Raw genomic sequence first — 14,769 nt, 5'->3', positions numbered from 1 at the left:
GGTGGAGAAGGTGTGGTTTGGTGAGCAGGGGATGGAATTGGAGGTGGTGATGGAGTTTCTTCTGGAACAGATGAGGAGGGACCCTGAGGAACTTGGATGGAAGTTCCTTCAGAAACTTTGGTTGAATCATCATCCAACTCAACAATAACAGGCTCAGATTGCAGGGTTCTGGGTTTAGATGTAGCAAGTCTGATACTTCTCCTTCTCCTTCCTGTTACAGGGGTGTGTTTGATAGAGCCCCCAATTTCCTGAAGCAACTCTTTCATTAATTTCTCTTGATCATCCTCTTCCTCCTTCTCACTCTCACTCTCTTTTTCTATTATATCACTCTCACTCTCTTTTTCTATTGTATCTTTCTCTTTTTCTTTTTCTCCTGCTTCCTCTGATTCACCTTCTGTTTTCTCTCCTTTGCTACTCTTCTTTTCTACTTCCCCATCACTCTTGTCTTCTTCGACCTCTTTGTCACTATCTTTTTCTGTTTCTTTCTCACCAATTTCTTCTGTATTTTTCTCACTATCTTCCTCTTTCTTTTCTCCTTCCCCCTCACTGTGTTCCCCCTCAGACTCACTTTGCACATCAGATGCAAAACAAACATTCCCATTCACCACTTTTAAATTCAGCTTTAACAATGATTTTTCTTGAAGGATGTGTTCAGGCTTGAGAATGTAATTCTCGATGAATGATGGTTGAGAGTTTAGTGGGGTAAGGTAAAGGATTTTGTGATTTACTTACAATGATTAAGATAAAATAAGAATTAAAGATAAAGATAAAAAGTAAGATAAAAAGTAAGATAAAATCTAATTGAGAAAATAAAAAAATCTTTTTGTTGTTTGAAATTTATAAGATAAAATTAATAAAAAGATAAAAATTGAAAGATAAAGAAAATTAAAAATTACGAAAGAAAAAATATTCCAGTAAGTTACTTCAAAGTAAAATACTGGTTGACCTGTACAGAGCTTTTCACAAAGGAACTTGGAAAATAATATGGCTTAATTTGTCTTCTTCATCAACATAATCACATGATCACACACTCATTAGAATTACACACTCTTTCATTGCAAGATTCGAGATTATGTTTTTCACACCAAGGTTATATATAGCAATGCTCAGTCGTTTCACTAAGACATACCTTAGGGTTCCAAGAAGAACTGCTCAATTCAGCTTTATCATTCCGAGTTCCAATCGCATCTTTTTGAATTTTTCTCTACTCAAAGGCTTTGTTAGAATGTCAGCAATTTGATATTCAGTTTGTACAAATTCTAGTTTAATAGAGCCTTTTTCCACATTATCTTATAGAAAATGATGCCTAACATGAATATGCTTTACACGTGAATGATGTACTGGATCTTTTGATATGCAAATAGCACTTGTATTATCACAGTATATTGGAACACATTCAAGAACTATGCCAAAATCACGTAATTGTTGTTTTATCCACAACAGTTGTGAGCAACATGCAGCAGCTGCTATGTATTCTGCTTCTGCTGTGGATAGAGCAACTGTATTCTGTTTCTTGGAACTCCAAGAAACTAAACAAGATCCTAGGAATTGGACCATACCTGATGTAATTTTTCTATTCACCAAATCCCCAGCATAGTTGGCATCGGAAAATCCAGTAAGATCATATGTGTCACTTCTTGGGTAGAATAAACTCAAGTCGTCAGTTCCTTTGAGATATCTCAGTATTCTCTTGACGGCTGTTAGATGCGATTCTTTGGGGTTTGATTGGAACCTAGCACACAGACCAACACTAAAAGAAATGTCAGGTCTACTTGCAGTTAAGTATAGTAAGGAACCAATCATACCTCTGTACTTTGTCTGGTCCACACAAGTTCCTGAGGGATCTTCGTCTAACCTAGAGTTAGTTCCCATAGGAGTGTGGTTAGTCTTTGCGCTGTCAAGGTTATACTTTTTCAGGAGTTCCTTGACATATTTTTGCTGATGTATAAATATTCCTGATTCTGTTTGTTTGATCTGCAATCCTAAAAAGAAATTGAGTTCCCCCATCATGCTCATTTGGAACTCACTGCACATCAAGTCAGCAAAGTACTTGCACAAAGATTCGTTAGTTGCACCAAATATAATATCATCAACATAGATCTGCACAACTAAGAGATGAGTTCCTTTAGATTTTAAAAACAAAGTTTTATCAATTTTTCCTCGTTTAAAATCATTTTCCAAAAGGAACTTGGACAGTCTTTCGTACCATGCTCTTGGAGCCTGTTTTAGCCCGTAGAGAGCCTTCTCAAGTTTAAAAACATGGTTTGGAAAGTTTGGATTCTCGAATCCAGGGGGTTGATCGACGTAAACTGTTTCTTTTAATAAACCATTCAAAAACGCACACTTTACGTCCATCTGATACAGTTTAAAACCCATAAAAGCAGCAAAAGATATTAAAATTCTAATAGCCTCATGTCTAGCAATAGGAGCAAATGTTTCCTCAAAATCAATACCTTCCTGTTGGTTATATCCCTTTACAACCAACCTAGCCTTATTTCTTACAATTGTACCATATTCATCAAGTTTGTTTCGAAAGACCCATTTTAAACCTATGACCCTTTTATCTAGTGGCTTAGGTTCAAGATGCCATACCTGATTTCTTTTGAATTCATTAAGTTCCTCTTGCATGGCTATAATCCAGTCAGGGTCTTCTAAGGCTTCTTTATGGTTGCGAGGTTCCAAAGTAGATAGAAAAGCATTGAAGGCACAGAAGTTCCTCATTTGCGATCTAGTTTGAGTTCCTTAGCATAAGTCACTAATAATTTTGTCCAGTGGGTGTGACTTTTGGTGCTTCCACGGTTTGGGCTGGAAGGTTTGGATAGTAACTCGACTATTCTTATTTTCTGAGCCAGTTGCTTCTTCTTTAGTGATTTCCTCTTGTGTAATTGGTTCCTCGGCAGGTTCTTCAATCTGAGGTTGTTCTGTCGAAGGAACTTCAGTCAGTATGTCGAGTTCCTTCTCCGGATTTTCATGATTTTCATTTACTCGAGTTGGCTGCTTATTTGGAATTATTTCATCTTCTTCTTGTTCTTGAGAACGTACTAGACCAATTTCAAAGTCATAGTCCTCATGTTCCTGTGTACATGGAAGTGGATTAGTTTCATCAAATATAACATGCGCACTTTCCTCAACACACATAGTACGTTTATTGTAAACTCTATACGCTTTACTGTTAGTAGCATATCCAATAAATACGGCTTCATCACTTCTTTCATCAAATTTCCCTATGTTTCTTTTACCATTATTATGCACAAAACATTTACAACCGAATGCTCTAAGATGAGATATGTTCGGTTTTCTGCCTTTCATCAGTTCATAGGGTGTCTTATTTAATATAGGCCTTAGCATGACACGATTTATAATATAACAGGCTGTATTCACGGCTTCTGCCCAGAAGTTCCTTGGAAGATCGCTGGCTATTAACATGGTTCGAGCCATGTCTTCTAAGGTTCTGTTCTTCCTTTCCACAACTCCATTTTGCTGTGGAGTTCTTAGAGCTGAGAAATTATGACTTAAGCCTTGTTCCCTGCATAAATCATCAAATTTAAAATTCTCAAATTCAGTGCCATGATCGGATCTAAGGTGTATCAGTTGATAACCTGTGGACTTTTGAATTCTCCTGGAAAATGTAACAAACTCGTCAAAAGTCTCATCCTTACTAGACATAAAAATAACCCATGTAAATCTAGAATAATCATCAACAATTACTAAGACGTACTTCTTTCCACTTCTACTTTGAATTCTCATAGGACCACATAAATCCATATGAATTAACTCTAAGGGTTTCGTGGAACTCACCATCTTCTTGGATTTAAAGGATGTCCTGACCTGCTTTCCTTTCACACAAGCGTCACAAATTTTGTCACATAGGAACTTGATTGAAGGAAGTCCCTCTACCAAGTTCCTTGTTCTTAACTTATCAATCAAAGAGAAACTTGCATGACTAAAACGTTTATGCCACAGTAAAGGGATCATCCTCAATGACACTGAGGCAAGTTAAGTTGTTCCTCGGAACTGTATTGAGATCCACTGTATAAGTGTTTCCTTTCCAAGTTCCTTCCAGCAAAACTTTCCCAGTGTCATTCTGAATGATGCTACATTTTTCAGAATCAAAACTTACAGAGTTTCCTTTATCACAAAATTGTGATATGCTTAATAAGCTGTGTTTGAGGCCCTCGACTAAAAAAACATTATCAATAGCTTGGAAACTTGACCTTCCAACTTTTCCTACGGCAACAATGCTGCCTTTCTTGTTATCACCAAAGGTCACTGTTCCTCCTGTATAGGCCGTCAGTGAGAGAAATCTTGATTTATCTCCTGTCATGTGCTTGGAACAACCACTATCAAGGTACCATTGGTTGTTCCCCCTCACTACGACCTGCAAAAGAAACTAAGGGTTAGATTCAGGAACCCCATCTTTCATGGGTTCCTGCGTTGACACAGTAGACTCAACTTTCTTTTGCCATACATAGTTCATGTTTTTAGCAGACTTGAGTTCCTTCCTTTTACATTCAGTGTCTTAGTGTCCTGACTTGCCACAGAAGGAATACACAGTCTCACTAGGGAGTTCCACGTACTTTTTCTTTTTACTACTGTTCTTCTTTTTGTGGTTGAAACCCAAACCCTATGTCCTTCTGGTTTGAGCTTCAGATATCCACTTTGGAACTCCCATGTGGATTGCACTTTTGTTGTTTCTAGCTCTTTCTAAATCCTTTTCAAGGGATTCATTTTTGTCTTTAGTAACTTGCAATTCTTTTTTCAAATTTTCAAGATCATCATTAAAGGTTACTAAAGGCAATTGAAGAGCATTATTAGAATCAATGTTAGTGCATAACAATTTATACTGAGTCATTTCAACATTTAACATGATATTTTCATTTTTGACTCTTTCCAATGTTTCCTTTAGCATAGAGTTTCTATCTAGCAAATCAAAGAATCTTCCCTGAACATCTGTTCTTGAACTATTCAAATATTTCATATGATCCTTATAGATTTCTAGAGCTTTTTCATTTTGTCCAAGTTTAAGACATATTTCTTTATATTCATCCAAAGTTTCTATGAGCAAAGAAATTAATTTGTCTTTTGACAGGGATTTCAGAAATTTAGGTTCGAGATTTACCTCCTCTGACTTTTTAGCAGACTCACTTTGTTTAGCCATCAAACACAGGTTTGCCGTCTCTTCTTCCGTGGATTCTTCTTCATCCTCGGAACTTGTGTCTCCCCACGCAGCTATCATGGCTTTCCTGTAATCAGATTTTGAAAAGTTTGGAGTATTAGATTTTCCGTGTTCCTTCATTTTGCCTTTTCCTTTTTCTGATTCCCAGAGAGGGCATTCCTTGATGAAGTGATCTGTGTTCCCACATTTGTGGCATCCTCCAGTTTCCTTGGAATATTGGTTTTTCTTGAAGTTCCTTTTCTTTTGGTCACCAAACCTTTTGTTGCGGTACAACTTTTTTAGCTTCCTGACTAGCATGGCAGCTTCTTCCTCTCCAGATTCGGAATCCTCTTCACTTGGTTGGACAACCTTTATAGCAATTCCTCAGCTCTTTGAACTTTCTTGGCTTTTGTTTGATAGGTGAAGCTCATGAGTTATTAAGGAACCTGCAAGTTGTTCAAGGTTGAAAGTTGTAAAGTCCTTTGATTCCTGCAAAGCTGCCACTTTGGATCTCCACCGTTCATCTTCAGGAAGACTCCTTAGAATTTTGCGTACCTGTTCATCCATAGGAATAACTCTACCAAGAGAAACTAATTCATTAGTAATATTTTTAAAACGAGTAAACATTTCTTGAATAGTTTCTTTTGAACCCATTTCAAAACGTTCATATTTAGAAAGCAGTATATCAATTTTAGAACGTTTAACTTCATGAGTTCCTTCGTGGGTTATTTCTAGTAAATCCCATATTTCTTTTGCTGTTTTACATCCCATAACACGAGTGTGTTCATCTGGCCCTAAACCCCAAACTAGGAGTTTTTTTAGCAGTAGCATTAATCTCTTTCTTCTCAAAGTCGCTTTTATCGTATTCAGAAATAGGTTTAGGAATTACCTCGTTTTCTGCATTGGTCTTTGTTACCTCGTTATCTCCTACCTCGATAGCTCGCCAGACTTGATAATTCTCGGACTATATGAACATCTCCATCCTCGTCTTCCAATAGGCGTAGTACTTCCCATTGAAGAGTGGAGGTCTTTGTGTAGAATAACCTTCAGCTAGTCTCTCGTCCTTCGACATTGTTCCTCCAGGAACTTGACTCGACAGGGCTTCCTGCTTTTCCGAGTTCCTTGCTCTGATACCAATTAATAGAACAATGTATACTACAAGAGGGGGGGTGAATTGTAGTGTATGTAGACTATGGTAAATTTTGCGGAATTAAATCTACTACTAAGAGAAAAGACACTGAGATAGGCAATGAATAAATTCACTACGTAAAAATGATTTACAATCACTAATACGTTGCCTAGACTCAAGTTCCGTGAGGAACTCAAGTTACCCAACTGTGATCCCTCAATCACAGTTTCTCACACTTTGTGATTCTACTCCGAATCACTTGTACAGTGTAAACAACTCTCTCAAGTCTCACACTTTACAACTCTCACAACCCAAACCCAATTACACAATGATTACAAGTATTTCCTAAAGAACTTAAGAGACTAAGGATGGAAGGAACTTCTCTTTTAAACACTTTGAAACTCTATGCTCAGAATACTTAAGATTATTTTTCCACGCTGTCAAAACTTAACGTTGATCTGTTTTTATAAGGAGTTAAACCAAGCTTCCATCAAGTTCCCACTTCCCCCCTTAATCCCACGTTCTCTTTGACTGAGAAGTTGGGATGTAGGCAGAGGAAATTTAGAAACATGATTTCCCTAGCTTGACTCCTAAATTCAACGTGCTCCTTAATTTAAGCAGCCAATATTTACCAAGTTAAAAATCAGTTAAAGACTTATTCAAAAGATAATTATTATTTACTAAAAAAAGATAATTATTTATTTATTAATTAAAACATAAATAATTAATTACTTTAAAACTTATCTTTTTAAATTAATGAATTATTTATTTATTTATAAAATATTTTTAAATCTTTTTCAAAACTGATTTTTATCACTTCCTTAAATTAAGGGTTTTCGAAAACCATTTTAAAACTTTCGTTTAAAACTTTCTGAGTCATTCGTCAAGTTCCTTCAGGAACTTCAGGTTCCTTCAGGAACTTCGAGTTTCTTCTTAATTCCTTCCAACACTTTTGTTTCTTAAGTTCGTACACTGAGTAACTAAAAATATAGAGTTGTGAGGACATCTTGAAAGCTTGCATTCATCATCAAGTCTTCCAAACTCTGTTGTTCCTACTCCGGAACATTTAACTTCAAACCTGAATCTTCTGTTTTAACCAAGACTCATAAATGTCGTTAGTCAAAGTTTGTTTTATGTAGGTCAATCATCAAAATATAAGGTGGTCAATTCAACAAGATTTTTATCCACCTTGGCCAGAAAATATTATGTTCATAGGTCAACAACAACAAGATGGTTCCACGTAATCAAAAACCACATAGAACAGGGGAATGTTATTGATATGTCAGGACCAAAAAATTAAGCAAAATTGGTCCAAAACCTAGAGAATACACAGATGATTGGCTTACATCCGTTCCCTTGTATAAGAGGACCACTGAAAGGGGCTATGTTGCAGCCCTTCATATATATTTCAAAGTCCACACTACATAGGTTAAGGAAGAAGGGCAAACTTAGGACACACACAAGTACCTATCACCCTAAACTCACTAATAATCACAAAATAGCAAGCCTCAAGTGGGTTCTAAGTCATGGGAGAATTCCATTCCAGTAGTATGAGACCCTACCTTTAAGGACATGCAACAAGTTATTCACATAGATGAGAAGTGGTTTTATCTAACATTCTATCTTCTCCCAAAAGAGGAAGACCCATACAAAGCACAACAGTAAAAGAGGTTCAAAGTAAAGGCTATGCTCATGGGGATGATAGGGAAGCCACTATATGATGAACACAAGAATCTAGTGCATGATGGGAAGTATGGTCTGTTTCCTTTTGTCAAGTATGAAATATCCAATAAGAAAAGCAAGAACAGAGACAAGGGCACATTAGAAACATAGGTTGTGTAGAGTGTGAACAAGTAAGAAATAAGGGACATGTTACTAAACCACGTAATTCCAACAATACATGCACAATGGCCAGCATAACTGCCCAAGGATAAAATCATTCAGTGGGATAATGCTAGGCCACATCAAGTACCAAAGGATGAAGAATTTCAAGTAGCAACACAAGCACATGGATTCAACATTCAATTTGCGCTTCAACCAGCTAAGTCACCAGATTTGAATGTTTTAGATCTAGGTCTGTTTAGGGTAATTTAATCCCTGTAATACTAATCATTTCCCAAAAATCTAGATAACCTTATTAAGGAATTGAAAAGAGCAATTGATGAATTTAAACCTATTTTGAACAAGTATACATGGATTACTCTAGAACCATGCATGCTTCAAATACTAGCAAAGCAAGGTAGAAACAACTTCACACCACCACACATGAAGAAGAGAACCTTGGACATGCAAGGGATACTACTAGAATTGTTAGAAGTTGACAAGGAACTGATCACAATTGTGGTTAACTACTTGAACATCATATCAGTTCCAACAACAACTCAAGATAAAGCACACATGGAGGTGGGTGCAGACTGATTACATTAAGGAAGAATGGTAGTTTTTTGGGACTCAATGACTGCCACACATAACCAGTAACACCTAAACTTGTTTTTTGTTTGTTTATGTATTGGTTATGTGTATTTTGGTAAATATTTAGGACACATTATAAGGAGTCATGTATGCAAGTGACAGTTTTATATGTAAGAACACACACTTTTGGTAGTAATGAAGATTATAACATTTTGTACACAATCCATCAGATAGGGTGTTTTCAATCAAAGCTATCTTGTTAGTGGGTACCTCAACAACAACTTCAGAAAGAAGTTACTAGAGCATCTTCACTTCACAATAAGTTATCAGTTGAGTCCCTTCATCATTTGGATGTCAAACATATTGATGCAAATAGAAATTAAGGACTCAATGCATCAAAAGAATAACCAACAAGGGGGTCAAAGTCAACATATTCCTTCATGGGTATTATCTCAAATAGGTTTGGGACTCAATCAATGTACCATAATAAGTAAAATCATCAATCACCAATAAGTCATTCCCTTCCAAGCAAAGAACAAAATACATACACAAACACTAACCTGGGACTAGAACAATTAACATCAGGGGACTCAGGGAACACAATAGACACACAAGCAACAAAGTAGATCCAATTCAATAATTGACCAGAGCATAGACAATAATTAGGGTTTGCATAGGGACTCCTCAAATCCAAAAATAACAACCAACAAATCCAAATTAAAACTAAAAATAACAAAAATTAGGGTTTAAGAAATTACGTTGCGCAATCAGTTAGGAGGAATGTAGTATTATGGGTAGTAGATCTACAGATACACCATGTACACATCATTAGGCTCCATACCATCAGGGAGTCCATATCTGATTCGTTTCACACCAATAGAAGGTCCAACACTACTCCCAGGCTGCAGTTCGGGGGACTTAAGGGCTACACAACCTCACTAGCCACTAGGTTTATTGGCCCACACTCCCTAGTTTCAGATCCAGCATCAGCCACCACTCCAGCACCTTCAACTGCCACAACAGCAGCAGCACTCTTCCCCTGGACAGGTTTTTCAACCATATCTAAGGCATGAGTTGGTTGAACAAATTCCTTAGGCCCAGAAACAACCTCCGATGGCTTCTCCTCCTCGTCGCTAGAGATGTACTTAGTTAGTTTGGCCCCGCGTATGTGCCTTCTAGCAATCAAAGAAGAGCGACGAACTGGTTTCGTAATTCCACTTCCTCGCTGGGGTTTGTATCTTGTGGGATGAGAACAAGCCTTTGCCTTCACTCTATTAGATCCAAGGGACTCGTAGCAAAAAAGTTCTGGGTTTTCATCATTTGAGCACTCATGGTGAGGAACAAGAGAAATCCAACAAAGAAATTGACGAGAGAGAATGGAGAAAACCCATAATATGAAGAGATAGAGAGAGTGAGATCGGCGTAGGAGAGAGAGAGAGTGGAAAATGAAAAACTAGGGTTAAGGGGGTTTTTGTGGAGAATTCTCCATAATTCAAAGAACCCAACCATCTTGATCAGATGAATTGAATGCAGAAGCATTTAATGAAGGTGGTTGGGGAGACGGTGATTTTAAAAGAATGGGGGTAAATTTGGTGGTAAGGGTTAATTTAATTAATCTTGTGTTAAAGATAATGTAAGCTGATTTGTAGTGTAAGAAGGGTGGTTTTTTTTTAAAAAAGTAAGGGTATAATGGTCATTTTGCACCAAAAAACTTATTACAAAAGGAAAGAAAAAAAATTTGTTGCGAGTAATGTGAACCAGCCATTTTTGGCAAATGTTGTGAGTAATGCGAACAGGAGGTAAAAGCGTCAATACATGTGATGAACCTATTTTCGCTCAAAAATATATTGTGACCCTTTTTAAAAGCGTCATACCAATCAATTGTGTCACAATTTGCTATATTTTCTTGTAGTGATCCAACTGTAGCGTTCTGTTATAGCAGAGAAGTCCTTGTTTCACCATTTCAAATTTGGATCCTGACACATCATTGCAAAAATCGATTCAACTCATTTAATATTTGTTTTTGCTCATTTCTAAATTTTCAAATTGACAAATAAATATCAACTGAGCATAATTTACCCTTAAATGTAGCTATCCTTAATTGCACCTAGGTGGCTAGGTGCATGTAAGAATCTTTGCACTTGACATGTCCAAACTATTACTTACTATTATCACAATAAAGAATGCAAAATAAATTTTTTTATTGTTAAAAATAAAAAGAAAAGAATTTTTTTTTTTTTTTAACGCTTTCACTTATAAACTAGTTATATACAACGCTTTGATTGAAATTGATGATTTATAGTTATGAAAAATAATTGATATCTTGTTAAATTTGCTAAAATTTACACTTTTTCTAACATCAAGATTTATATATGTAGTAATTAAAGATTAATGGTTGAAATAATATATTGACAACAATGACAAGTTTGAAATAAAAAGAGTTTACTTAGTAAAAGAAACCGAGATTGTAGACTCCATCGGATAAAACGATTTCTCCTTAGTTTATTGGAAAAAAATAAAGAGTTGGGTTTCGTGAGGAAGTAACAACCGCAATCTAAGCTGTGGTGAAGAAAAGAAAAGAAGTATTTAATGCATTAGGCAAGGCAACGATGATGATTAGAGATATGGGCCGTTGTCTAAAGAAGGAGAAGATATTATTGAAAATCACTATTCAACCAAAAGACACCGATGAGAAGATATTATGCCAAGACAAGAAGATGATCAAGGAAATTAAAGTAACTAATGAGAATAGGGTGCCAAAAGTTAAAATATTTCAACTAGAAAAAGAAAGAATTAAGTACGTTGAAATCGATAAATGTATAAATTAACTACATATATATCCTCGCAAGTAAATTGTTATCACGATATCTGATCAGTTGATATTTATTAACAAACTACGTTAAAGGCATTTTGGGGTGGAGGTTTGTTTTACTCTCCCCCTCCGCCTTTTAAAGGGCCTAATCCGCTCACTCAAGGTGGACTGACATGTGAGATGTTTCAATCCAATAAGACACGTCTTTTAATTTCCTTATCTATTGCTAACTCCTTTTTGTAAATTTGACTACACTTTTAACATGTATATAAAAATTAGATATATATATATATATGTAATATATTGTTGGATTGGCCTAAATGTATATTTTCAAAATATACTTTTTAAACTTTTTATTATTAAATAATGTATACAAAAATTAATGGTCAAATTAGAATATTTAGAAGTAGAAAAGTTAAAGAGAAGGTATTGTGTGCGGACTGCCGTATGTAAAATTACGTGCGACAGGCTTAGCTGATATGTTTCATTTGGTGACTAATATGTTTTTTTTGTGTTGGCTAATATATTCCTTTTGTTGGCTGATATGTTTTTTTTAATGTATGATATGTTCTTTTTGTTGGCTACTATCAGACATCAGTTGACTGATATGTTTCTTTAGTTGGCTGATATCTTTATTTTGTTGGCTGATATGTTTATTTTGTTGGCTGATATGTTTTTTTTTGTTGGCTTTCATGTTGCTCTTATTTGCCGATTTCATCCATTTGTTGGTAGATATGTTTCATTTATTGGCTGATTATTTCATCCTTTTGTTAGTTGATACATTTTTGTTAATGCTGATATGTTACTAATGTTGGCTGATACGTTTTTATTAATTATATTATACAAGAATATATATATATATAAAAAAAAGTAACACAAATTCAACATAAATTGACAAAAATCGCTGCTCGTTATATCCTCTATTGTTGCAAATACTTCCATCACTCTTTCTTCACAAACCTTCAACTCTTCAACAGTGGAATCTTCTCTCATGGAAGTCATCTTCCCACATCTTCGCTATCCTCATCGTCACCATGGCTGCCCTACCTCCGCCGCTGAAATTGGTTGTTGGAACAATTCTGGGGTTAATTTATAATAATGCCGAAATTGGCAATTTGGGATTATGAGAGAGTTCTAATTCTAAATCTGGGGTTTTGAGCTTCATCATTATATTATTATATTTTTTGGGAAATAAAATTTTTTTTATAGGAAAACACGTGTTTACAAGCACTCTATAAAACCAAGAGATGTCATTACATAATTGTCATCGAAATAAAACTTTGAGCAAAAATAAAATAAAATAAAAAATGTCGCTCCATATTGTCATGTATCCTTTGTTTGCTACAGGCCACATTACTCCATTTCTTCATTTAGCAAATGTTTCGGGTGAAAACAATGGGACCTTGCCGAAGGTCCGCTGAAACGGAGAAGACTAGATTCGGTCCAAGTAATGTTGGGCCGAAGGTTTCCTGCACAGTAAACACACGTAAACTAGCCTCGGGGGTGTTGCCGAGGAAGGCCCCTCCGATGCTAAAGTCAGTACAATGTGTAGAAAGAGAACACTATGCAAGAGAATTAGTTGCTTGAGGCTTTTCTTGAATATATGAGAATATATGAGAGTATATGAGAATATGTGAATATGTGAATATTGATGGCTTTTATACCTCTTCATACATGGAGAAGTTGGGCCTTAGCTCAATTGGCTTGCTTTGAGGGCTGACCTTTGACTTTAGCACAATTGGAGAGTTGAACCTTGACCTTGGGCTTTTAATTGGATCATTTAATGCCTAGGCCCAATTGGACTAAATTGGACCCAAACAACTTGCCCCCCAGACCCGATTTGGAAGGATGACGGGTCGGGTTTGATTTAATTCAGAAAAGGAGGCAAGTGAATGATTTAATTAATCCAAAAATTTGAATTTAAACCGTAATTAATGAGATAACAACGGTTAAGGCGGATGATTGTGGAAGTTGGACGGATAATGGGCAGTTTAATCGCAAGGTCGTGTGTTTAACGGTTACTTAGTGGGGTATTTAAGAGAAATTGAAACGCGGACTCCCCGTATTCCCATTTCTGGAGATATAATCAGAAGCGCGTCATCTCTCCTCACTTATTCACCAACACAAACCCAGAATTCTCGAGAGAACCCAAGAACCCGCATCAAAACTTCGCAAATTCCCCGAGCATTAAGCTTAGAAACTGAGACTTGCCACTACGAACACGTAAATCGACAACTTTCGCTTCAGATTAAGGTAAATTCCTTTGATTTCAGTTTATTTTTCTTCGAATTCGAACTCCTTCCCTTTTTTTTTTCGACTTTTTTCTTCGAAATAATCAATGGTAAGAGGAGTTAGAGGTAGAGCCCGTGCTCCAAGAAGAGCAAGGCCAATTCCCGATCCTAGGAACAGGATTAGGACCTGGAATGGACAAAGAGCAGAGTCTGACCCTGCTGAGGGGATTAGGGCGACTCCAATTTCCTCGGCTCCTCCTCAGAGAACGGAGGGGCCGAGCGCTTCTGGACGGGACGATGAAGTTCCCGCTGTCCTTTGGGATATCCTCCCCGGGTTTTCAGAGTGGGAGAATGCCGAAGTAGCTTCGGCCATGATAAAGAACCGCCCCTACTCATGGTGGGTGGAGAATGCCGAACAATATCGGTTTGCCGAGCAAATTGAGTTGCATTACGACATTTTTGAAGCTGATGGGTATTGGTGCCGAATGCCCGTGGCATCCGATAGAATCCATCGTCCACCCCCGGGGTACGTGGGGGTGTACACAAGACAGCTTCAGTATGGGCTGAGGTTCCCTTTGGACGTATTCGTCCGAGACTTGCTAATCCATTACAATATCTCCTTATGTCAGCTAACTCCCACCAGCATCCGAAGGGTGATGACATACTTATGGGTCTGCAAGTTCTTCAAGTATGTGCCGAACCTGCACTGCTTCAAAAAGCTTCATCGGCTAGTGCCAAATATTCAAAGTGGGCACGGAAGTCATGGTTCTGGGTGGTACCGGATTGAGTCTCGGCCCCAGTACCTAACCATGTGGCCGAACAACTCTTCAGACAAGGACTGGAGAGGTCAATGGATTTGGGTTAGGGCACCCACGGATCCGGGCCACCCTTGCGTCTTCAGCGCTCCCCGGTACCTTGCTGAGCCTGATCCCGACATGGGAAGTCTAGGTCCCCCCGCAGATAACGGGCCAGATCCGAACCTTGATCAACAGAACATCTTCGGCAAGCTGCCGAACCGGGGGGGCAACGG

The 14,769-nt window shown here is 37.2% G+C and overlaps 1 protein-coding gene across 1 annotated transcript; it reads right to left on the bottom strand.

Annotated features, from left to right (window-relative positions):
- Positions 1-4,624: 4,624 nt before the first annotated feature.
- On the bottom strand, positions 4,625-5,986 carry LOC110719167 (coiled-coil domain-containing protein 186-like). Its single transcript, XM_021898071.1, has 2 exons — positions 5,602-5,986; positions 4,625-5,505 (listed from the first exon to the last, which is right to left on the bottom strand). Exons 1-2 carry the CDS (start codon positions 5,984-5,986, stop codon positions 4,625-4,627), a joined length of 1,266 nt encoding a protein of 421 aa, XP_021753763.1.
- Positions 5,987-14,769: the final 8,783 nt, after the last annotated feature.

The sequence above is a fragment of the Chenopodium quinoa genome, unplaced genomic scaffold (assembly GCF_001683475.1).
Source record: "Chenopodium quinoa cultivar QQ74 unplaced genomic scaffold, ASM168347v1, whole genome shotgun sequence".
Classification (NCBI taxonomy): domain Eukaryota; kingdom Viridiplantae; phylum Streptophyta; class Magnoliopsida; order Caryophyllales; family Amaranthaceae; genus Chenopodium; species Chenopodium quinoa.
The sequence above is the reverse complement of the archived record's forward strand: the minus strand, read 5'-3'. Positions and strand labels throughout refer to the sequence as shown.